Source organism: Diadema antillarum, unplaced genomic scaffold, assembly GCF_040938485.1.
Source record: "Diadema antillarum isolate AM-2024a unplaced genomic scaffold, OU_Dant_1.0 seq00003210_RagTag, whole genome shotgun sequence".
Taxonomy (NCBI): domain Eukaryota; kingdom Metazoa; phylum Echinodermata; class Echinoidea; order Diadematoida; family Diadematidae; genus Diadema; species Diadema antillarum.
In genome coordinates this window covers 40,372-51,253 of record NW_027273795.1, presented here as the reverse complement: position 1 = coordinate 51,253, position 10,882 = coordinate 40,372, and the positions used below count along the sequence as shown (strand labels likewise).

General features: G+C 38.1%; 1 protein-coding gene across 1 annotated transcript; it reads right to left on the bottom strand.

Moving 5' to 3' along the window:
• Positions 1 to 1,615: 1,615 nt before the first annotated feature.
• Positions 1,616 to 10,388, bottom strand: LOC139715241 (sushi, von Willebrand factor type A, EGF and pentraxin domain-containing protein 1-like). The gene is made up of 7 exons (XM_071626826.1): positions 10,265 to 10,388; positions 9,427 to 9,642; positions 6,575 to 6,820; positions 6,026 to 6,226; positions 4,852 to 5,448; positions 4,243 to 4,398; positions 1,616 to 3,111 (listed from the first exon to the last, which is right to left on the bottom strand). Exons 1-7 carry the CDS (start codon positions 10,386 to 10,388, stop codon positions 2,945 to 2,947), a joined length of 1,707 nt encoding a protein of 568 aa, XP_071482927.1. The 3' UTR covers positions 1,616 to 2,944.
• Between the last annotated feature and the right edge of the window lie 494 nt (positions 10,389 to 10,882).

Below are 10,882 nucleotides of genomic sequence, written 5' to 3'. Positions count from 1 at the left end.
TAATAAGAAAGATCTCGTGTTCATATGTTTTACATGATAATCCGGTTCTAATACCTGTATGTTGACTCTTGAATGTTAGGTATTGCAATATATGAATGTATCCTCCGTTCTCGAGCAGAAATACCGAGGTTCGGCATTTCCTGCAAGAACAAAACTTAAGCTATATATTTTAGCCAGTTTAGTTTATGGCTAAATGTACGGGAACCAAGATAATGCACCATTATTTTTCATTTCAATCGTTGCAATAAAGTTTTTAATCTATTTTTTTATTCTAAGGCAACTTGATTTGTAAGTTAAAAATCACACATTCTTCGATTCGTTCCTCTTTCTTTAATATGGTGCTTAAGTGCACAAGGAAAAAGCTGCAAAAAATGTTGCTTGCAGTAGCCCATATTCATCCCACGACATATGCACGATCGCAATTAAACACAATCATTCTGAATTCAAAATTTGCTGACTTAAATGACTACGTAGCTGAAAATACATCAAGAGACAGTACATATATTTTCAAAAACAATGAGGTTTCTATTGCATAGGAAAGTCACCAAAGCACAGCTGATCACATACATTATAAAATTAGCAATTTGTCGTTGTTGTTTACGGTTCGGTTGATTTTTTTTTTTTCGTGTAAATCTATTTGGTGCATACCATATAGAGACGCAGCCTTCATCTTATATCTAAATGGGGTATATGAATATACAGTTTCTTCTACTACCACTCTCTACCGGCCCCCATCTCGGCTCGCATAATGTGGAGGTAGAGTCTTCAATTGTTTGACACAACGATAATTCATGACACTTGATTTCCTTTACATCTTATATTTAAAAAAATAGATTAAAAATTACATTTAAACGACACTCAACAGACTTTCTACAAGAGGAAGCAGAATTTAAGACGAAGACAGGCAAGACTGCAGCATGTTCCTTGGAGACATTTACGCGTGATTAAGGCAGACTCTAACCGAGTTGCAACAAACATTGACTCTTTCATGCTAAAGACTATGAGGATCTCTGCATTCCTAATTGTCCTCATTTCTGAATATGTTGCATTTCCTCTAGCAATTAATTCATAGTTTAAGTACATGTCCACAACCACTTTGATCTTCTAGATAATGGCCTGCTAAGAAGCCCAAATTACAGGTCCTTCAATTATAGTCAATATATCTCGTAATAGACTTCAGAATGAAAGAACAGGTACTCAGAGCCGCATTCGTATCAATTCTGTAAGTCTGAAGATCAATAGCCAGGTGTGCAATAAGTTATTCTTTTCTTTAATTAATATTAAAACTGATCCAGATAACTCCACATCATGTTATCCAAAATGTTGCCACTGTGGATTTTTTTAACAGAAAATGCACAGAAACCAAACAGCATTTCAGATTTCTAAACATCTTAAGCCATCATTAAGCCATTATTAATGTGTTGAATCTTACAGGCTCTCATGCGCCGAGAGTATCAGTAATGATAGATACGGCCCATTATAAATGTACTTTATTATTATTATTTTTATAATTATGAGTATGATTATGATGATTATGATTATGATTATGATTATGATGATGATGATGATTATTTTTATTATTATCGTTATTATCATTGTTTTTATTATCATCCTTTATCACATTATGGAAATCAAATTAACGTCGAACAGGACCCCAAGAGGTACCCATAAGAAAGTACAGAACTACTCGTTCCTTTCAGTAGCTGTGATCACACAGAGAAAAGATCGCAAAGTTTAAGAAGGCGATCTCAAAGTTTTGCCAGTGTGACCGCGGCTAATGAGTGTAAGCACAACTGGCACCTGCTGATTACCCGATCACACCTTAATTAACTGCATGTCTAAATGAGATCATTTTAGAAGAAGAAAAGCTGAGACAAAGGTATGAGTTTTTGTAAAGAAAACTTTTGTATTTTGATTTGTTTGCATTGTCGTTTTTTCACAGTTTCCCTCTAGTACTGACCAAGTTTGATTCGTACACAGAATGCCCAGTCATTTGCCAGTACATACTCGTTCCTTCTGGTTGCAGCCACTTACATTTACACCCTTCTACATTTAAGAAAAAATTGTCAAAATTGTTGATATTCCATTTCATAACTGATTTTCTTTATTTCACCAAAGCATGGAACATATTAAAAAACAATGCATACATCAATATTCGGATACGACTACGAACATATCATACAGTGAAAAGGGAAAAAAAAAGAAATAGATTGACAATAACACATATATGAATAGGTTTAACAGATATGCTATGGAAGGTAGCAGCCAGAAAGGAAATGTCCCTTATTTTTAGCTGACCTAAAATCATTCATTCATTTTAAAAGGATAAATGTAAGTAAGAATTTTCGGCCTACTGATCTAAAGTCAATTATGACTACTTATCCGTGACAATCAATATTCGGATACGACTACGAACATATCATACAGTGAAAAGGGAAAAAAAACAGAAATAGATTGACAATAACACATATATGAATAGGTTTAACAGATATGCTATGGAAGGTAGCAGCCAGAAAGGAAATGTCCCTTATTTTTAGCTGACCTAAAATCATTCATTCATTTTAAAAGGATAAATGTAAGTAAGAATTTTCGGCCTACTGATCTAAAGTCAATTATGACTACTTATCCGTGACAAAAAGAAAATGGGAATTATAAAGTCTTGTCACAGACTAACTAATTTCGCAGCACATACTCAAATGAAACATAATAGTTTTCACTCTTACAAAAGGCATTCAACTAATCACACACAGGAATCATTAACTGTTAATAAATCATAACTATTTCAGCTTTCTAGAAATATGGCAAGAAAATGAAGCAAACCAGAAATATAATCCTTTACTAAATTGAGCGAGTCGATATGTCACAACAGAGTATGAACATAATCGGTAGATAGATAACTATATAGGAGACAAGCCCAGTGTTCATCCATGCATAGCGGCTGGTGCTACGGCCTACACTCCTTCACAGAAACAGCTCCGTGGCTATTAGTCAAATGGTGGGCGGGACAAGGATCACATGACCTCTGGCCCTCTCGTGATTGGTAGGATAACCGGCTACATGGGAAGCAGGGGACCAATCCAGTTGGGGAGAAGTGGCCAGGGGGGCATTTGTCTGAAGAAAATCCAAAGGAAAGCTCTTATGTTACAGTATCAGATTATACAATATTAAATGCATAAATTATACATTTCAATAAATCATATTCTTTTATCATAACATATGATATGTTTTATTATGATGATGATATATATCTATATATATATATATATATATATATATATATATATATATATCCATATAATGGGACATTGTCATGTGATATGATGTCATACCCGAAAAAAATAATATACACACGTGTATTGACAGGAAAAGATGCATATTCAAGTATCAGACCCTAAAAATATTCGACCAAAAAGGCTGATTTTCTGTCTCTGAATGACTATTGTAACACTTCTTCTATCTAATAGGATTTGTTTTTGATGGTAACACAAAATTGGATTGGCAGTTAAGAGTGGCACTGGCAGAAGATAGTAGTCCCTTAAACCAATTTTCTTCCTCAGTGATGAACAATTTTGTACAGTACCAATTTACAAAGACATTTAATTGGAGCTGAAGCAGATGTCAGTTATCTAATTTTGCAATATTAGTATTATCTGTTCTCTTTAGGAAGTTTTTCTACTTGAATCTCCATGATATTGAAGTCATATGTACAGCTTTTGAATTACTTTTGGCTTGATACATTGTATGATATTATTGGCAAGTAGGAAATTACAGGATAAGCCATTTATATTTTGGTCTTTTAATCTACATTCCTAAAAGAAGTAGATTAACTAAAACAACGCTAAGGAACAATATTTGACACCAGATGCAATGGGCGTTCTGAAAACAAACGAACAACAAACTGCAAAACATTTGTATAGCGGTCTTCCGAACTATTCAGTTGTTTCTCAGCAGTGCTTTACCAGTTTACATCACATCATCGCCTGTAGCTCAAATGGACACATGTTCTGTATGTCAACTTAATTTATCTTCAATTTGTACATACACAAAATGCTAAAACCAGAAACAAATTATCAGATTTAACACATCATTGCAAAAACATATAGACTCCACAAAAGAGACAAAGGACACATGAACCCCTTTCAAAACCAGTACTGCAGTTCGGGGGTTTCACACAAATTGAAGCAAAAACCCTATGATATCAATTATTGATGTCCAATGTTGTAAATCTTCAGCATATCATACCAGTGCAGGAATCCATTGTTTTGCTGCCCGTTCTTGACGTGCTCTGCCCCGGTGGACACGGCTCGCATGATGTCTGGGCAGGCTTGTCTTGGTAGAATCCTTGGGCACAAGGCATGCACTCACTTCCCGCGGAGTAAAAGCCTCTTGGACATGCCACTGAATAAAAACAAACAAACAAAGTGTCAAAAGAAAACCATGTCCTGCGTTTAAGCTAACGAACAAAACCTTAGTTGTGTATAAGTCACTCAGTGTTAATCTATTTATACAGACCAACTACCATGGCTACTGAAGGATTTAACATGCACCATGGCATACAAGGTACAAACGAGAACATTTTGATCACAAGGCAAAGTCCTCGACCTTTAGGATCTTGACCCAAATCTTGTTAGTGCATGCATCTGCACTTTTTGGAGGGATATAGTGAGATTCAGGGTACATGGACAGCGTGACGACTTGGAAACGTGAAATGCCAATATGCCGAAAACTTTTTTCTTTATCAAATCATTTATAATGAAATTTATAAGTCACCGTCACATGTTTCACCTGATCCACGCTGGTGTCCAGGCATGACAGGACGCAATGACAGTTTATTTGATATGGAATACTCACCACATTTCAATGATGATGTCGCCTGGCGGACGAAGCCATCGTCGCATTCGATTTCCACTTCACCAAACTGCACGACGGGTTCGCAGAGCCATTCCATCAACCGTGAGTCGATGTCACGGCTCCCTGTGAGAAGATCTTCCAACGTGCTGGAGAGAACGTCGACAAATCGGGACGCCATGTTCTGGGCAGCGCTGTCCAACTGTTCACGCAGCTCAGAGAGATCGACGTCACCGTTTGCAGCAGCTGACATCCCGTCTTCCAAACCGATGTTGAAGGAAATACGGGTAACGTTCTTCCGCGTCATCTCCCCCCGCTGACTAGGCGGACACATGGATGCGAGCCTTCCGGATGTAAACGCGCTGCGTTTGTTCAGACGCGTCGGGGGAAGTTCCCGAAATGCATCCTGCGAGCCGCATGTGACGGATACATGATTGATGGAGCATTCCGCATCATTCTCCTCACAGATGGACCCGGAGTCGGACGACCTGAAGATGGTCATGAGAGCCAGGGCAATCTGCTCCTGGGTTGACACATCAGCACAATCTCCAGTGTGGTACATCTCTGCTGGAAGGTTGCTCCTTCTACGATTCCGCTCCTCTGGGGAAAAAGCGAGGAAATACAGTAAAATTTAATGGTAGCACGTCGCGGGGTTTATCAGGAATATTGCACCATGGAAAACAACATTGGCATCTTGAATCTTGAATCTCGATTTCAAGATACACTGTACGTCCTATCAAACCTAACATAGCGAACGGAAAAAAGTAATGTCGTTACAAAGTTCACGCTTCCACGTGACTAAGCATCTATATGAAATGGAAATAAAGTCACTGTTAACTACGATCAAATGAGTTTCGATATTTTACCCCCAGCCAGCTGTGTGTTTCGGGATTTTCAATTTTGAAATAAAACACACAAACAAACAAACAAAAATGCCATGCCAGATCGCCTATCCAATCAAGCCAAGATCGTTTTGTCGGTAGGCAGGTTATGATATGCTTCAATTATGAGTGAAGTTTCTCCACAAAAATGACTATTGTCGTAAAATTTTAAGGGCAACTAAATTCTTGCATTTTCGTCATTATCCCTATTATACAAGTACAAATTTGCAATGTTCCACTTTACTCATATTTGGTGGTCTACTTTGAAAGAAGTTTAAGGTCACGTGGTATAATACCTGAGCAGTCTGGGACATTTGAATGTGGTTGCCACTCCTTGGAGTTCATGCACGAATACATGGAAGGCGGAGCTTCCTCCGAAGGCAGCCGCGGCACGTCGTAGCCATCGTCACATGAGAGGCTGCAGAATTCTCCCCTGGGCCATCGGCGACAAGAGAGGGCGCCGTTGTGTGGCGGTTCCAGCGTGGGACAATGCGGCGCTGTGAATAGAACAACATTATGGTTGATGTGTGACGAGTTTGATTGCAAAACTAATTAAGCGTCATTTTTTAACCTTAAATGAAGTCCGCTATCAAATAAAGCAGTATGCAGTTTGACACTTCCTATGATACCTCGCTTGTCACATGAAATGAAATATGCTTGAAGTTATGATTGAAAATATTTCATATTTCTTATCATTTTCTTTCCTCTTTAAAGAGCAGGTTTAATCGTAAATATATACAATTTGCGAGAAAACATTTGAAACCTTAACCGACCCTTAACAAGAACAAAATACATCAGGGAATCAAGCAACTCATAACAATGCCTTCGTGAAGTGAAATACTCACGTTCCAGAGTGATGTTAAAGCTGCACACCGTCTCTTCCCCGCTGTGAGTGTTGACCGCGATGTACTCTATGACGTGAGTGCCAAGCTGTAGCACCTTCCACGTGGTATTGACATTGGCGGACACCACGATGTTTTCGCGATCCTCCCCCTCAAACAGCGGCCTTTCCCAAGACACATTTAGGGTCGACTCCAAGGTCTCAATGACGGTGTCATTAGGACAGAGAAGAATATCCGCTGGCAGTTCATCTTCAATAACAGCAAGAAGAAATATTGCATGGGATTAATTTCTCTTATAGCAGCTAACGACTTCAAAACCAAATCAATAGATCAATAGATCAACACAAGAACAAGAGATAAAACATCGTAAACACAAAACACTTGGCATGAAATTTATTAATATAGCAGATTTATTTATTGATGCAACAGATAACTGATAACTTTCAAATCACACGTCGGAAATACAAATTTGATATTAACGAAGCATCGTGTGAAATTTGGTTGCTATACGCAAGCAAGAAATCGAATCATTCAAAGGCATAAACATATGAGATTAATGTGTGTTTGTAATTCTTATCTTGATAGGATGGATAAAAGTTGATATCTTCACCTAATTGCCAATTCTACAAGTCTACATATATTTCTTTACCATATCGATCTGTTAACATTGATTAGAAAGTATTTTGAGGAAAAGAAAAGAAGAGAATACTTCGGTACCTTGTTCAAATTCAAACCTTCGATATGATTTTAATAGAATCACTGTATCCCTCCCTTCTCCTTCCTATTGGCAAAGGGTTTAGTCTCAAAACACCACATGTAATGCTCACATTTTTGCGAAACACGTCCAAATCGGCACTCTGCGCTGTTTGTTTGGCCCTCATCATAAAAAAGTGAATGAAGAAAACTGCGTGTCCTGGGTAAATGTTTGTTACGGTGTAGCCCACGTCCCGGCGGCGGAGGTTTTACCATTACGCAGGTCGCCTTGGACTGTTTGTCCCCGGGCAATAGTGTTGGGCGGAAAGGGTCACCTCCCACTCCCCCACTTCTCGGTGATTGAGGACGGTGGTGGGACGCTGGGACAAATATTCAATCACCGGTGCAGCCCACAATCTAGGGTTTTGAGAGGGACATCACAAATTCATCATTTTCCGAGGTCTTGTGAGGTCTAATTTACGATTGTCCATTACACTTGTAAAATTTTTCATTACCCACATGAAACATCAATAAAATTGTTTTATTTGTAATAGTAGATATTTGGTGCCCCCATTTACCGAAATGTCCCTTATAAAATCAAATTAAGCATAATATTCCTTGACTTGCTATCTCTGTATTTCGTCGGTTGTCCTTAGGATATATCATTATCATTGTCCAACTTCATCTTCAAAAACATATCACACAAAAATGAAAATTAGCCCCACTTATGAAAAAAAAACTGGCTCCAAAAAATGAATGAATGAAATGGACAGGGACATGATATGTCGGTTTGTCCTTAGGATAATATTCATTATCATTGTCCCAACTTCATCTTCAAAAACATAATCACACAAATGAAAATTAGCCCCACTTATGAACAAAAACTGGCTCCAAAAAATGAATGAAATGAATGACAGGGACATGATATGAATGAAGTTTTAAAATTGCAAACTGAGTTACGTATTCCCCCCATACCAAATATAATCACAAACAGTTTACATTATGCATGTACCGTAGCATAAAGCAGTGCGACTTCAGATTGCTGCAGAGTGGTTTTATAACATCTACGACCCTCTGAAGTGCATTATGCCACTGAAATTCCTGAAATGGTTTGATGATATTATTCTGGTATTGAAAAGCAAGAAAATATGAAAAAATACTCATATACAATTTTTAAAACCGAGAAAACTCAGAAATCAGTAGAAACAAAATACCACCACCACCAAAAAAAATAAAAAAATACAAACGCCCCCTCCGATCTTCATTGTCTTGTATGATAAAGGATTGTCCTTTTTTTTTTATTTTATAGTGGCAGTACTGAAAAACATTTTCACTTTTTTTGTTTTCTCTTATGGAAATGGGACTAATTTTTTATATTTTCAAAAGATGAAAAGAGAATGTAAAATGTTAGATTTTCATTCAGCTTAAATGTCAGCAAACAGAATTTTTGCAACTCCTTACGCTAAACGTTTAAAGGAGATTAAACTCGTTGGAAAACATAGTGGAATGGACCTCCAGTATGGAATACCTAAAACATACTACAATGTAAGCTTGAGATGTTTGCATTTGCACCTCTAGTTTTCATGAAACATATTAAAAACTTTTTAATTTTGTGGGGGACAAAAACGGACAAAGGTTTCCCTTTTTGTTCTATATTTTCGGCAATCAGTAGTTTTTTTGTTTTTCGATTGTTTTGTTTTAGGGATATTTTGGGGTCAAGGGAAATTGTAAGTTTACGTTTCTGACGGTGGACGAAAGATAAGCTACAAAATGTAAAATTCGAGGATAAGGCTCTATGGGGGCGCCCAAAACGTCCGCACAATTGATTTCGCAAACGAAAATTGACCGTGCGGACATTTTGGGCGTCCCATAGAGCTTATCCTAAGTTAGCTTATTCTCAAGGTTGAGTATCGCCCGCCCTGAAACGAAAACTAATGTAGGAAGTTTTTCCAGGCAAGGGCCTGGGATATCAATAGCCCTTTTGTAGCATTGGTGGGATAGTTTTTTACCGTTGTTTTGTTTGTTTGTTGTTTTTTTAAACGTATTTTCATGTATGGTAATGCATTGACAGGGGCCACAGGGAGGTCTAACTTCATTGAAACTTAGCTGAGGAAGAAAAACTCGGTGAAAGATGAAAAAATATGTAGTCCACCATGACAAACTGAAACTCCTCAAGGGACTGTGCTCCCCCACGTGGCCCGTCCCGCCGTGCAGCGAGTCCTCCGTCAGGTCTTCACGCAGAAGGACTAAAAGCCAGACCTCCTGCACTGCACGCCCAACAAACCCGTACCGTACACTGGGCCGCCGTCCACACAAATCATCCGGGAAAAAATGATCAGACCTGCCAGTCTGTTTTGCAGTGGCATACATGGTAGCCCCTGGGCGTTTTGAAAAAAAAAAAAACACAAAAACAAAAAACAGGTTTGGGGGCAAAATTTGATGGAAAAATTTTTCAGTAGGAAAAAAAAAACAACAACAAAACATACCAAGCTCTTAATGGAAACAAACACAAATAAACTGAATATAAACACAGGCACCCCGTGTCTTCTTAAAAAAAAAGTAATGTCACCCAAGTACAGTTATAAAACAAGCTTCCCAATTTACGTGCTCGTTTGCAACCAGTCCAAAATCGGCATTCAAAGCAAAATTGCGGCAAAAAACAAAAGTAAAGGTGGGAAAAAAAATGCAAACTCTCCCCCTCCTCCCCCCCCCCCCCAAAATAAAAAAAAAAAAAATGTATCGAAAATGTGCTGTGGATTGTATAAAAAGCAGATAAGAAAAAATTTTTAAAATTCCCTACGCTCTCGCTTTTGCCCACGATCAAACATTCTATTTACATTACACTTGTCCATACTTAGTGGGGACTAAAAGACTGCGAAAGTATTGCGATTGTTTTCTAGAAGTGTTTGGAAAAACGCTGTGGGGACTAAAAGACTGCGAAGTAACAAACGATGTTTTCTAGAAGTGTTGGAAAAACGCTAAAGCAGGGGGCACTCTCACTCTGACACCGGAAGTCCTGTGCTTGGACCACCCCGTCAGCCCCGGCAACACTTTCCTCGGCTCGCCCCACGCCGAAAGTATCCCTCGAGGCAGGTGAAACTTTGCAGCTGATCCCAAAATTCATGGGGACTCCCACCCTCGCCGGCAGGGCAACTCAACTCATCGTGGGCAAAATGGCGGGGACAATCCAGGGCTGGGACACGTCCTGAAACTGATGGGTCGAAATATTATATAAAAAAAGAATGGAAAAAAATGGATAAAAATATATCAAACAAAAATAATGTTTTGAAGGATTGAATAATGCAAATCCAATGCATTCATTTTGCACAGATTTGTAAATGATTTTACATCATGCATCACATCATTTCCCCACTATGTGCGTTGGACAAACACTTTTTATCAGAATTGAAACTTCATTCTTTGATATTAATATTATTTGATTTTGATTTTGATTTGATTCAATTTATCTTTTACTCCGTTTTTTTTTACAAAAATTATATGATTGTTTTTTGCAATGATCGGAAATTGAGTGAGTAGGTTAGGTGTAGGAAAAACTAGAGAAAGATGATCAGAGCCGTGTGCACATTGACAGATTTTTCTTTCTTTGAAAAGGTTTAG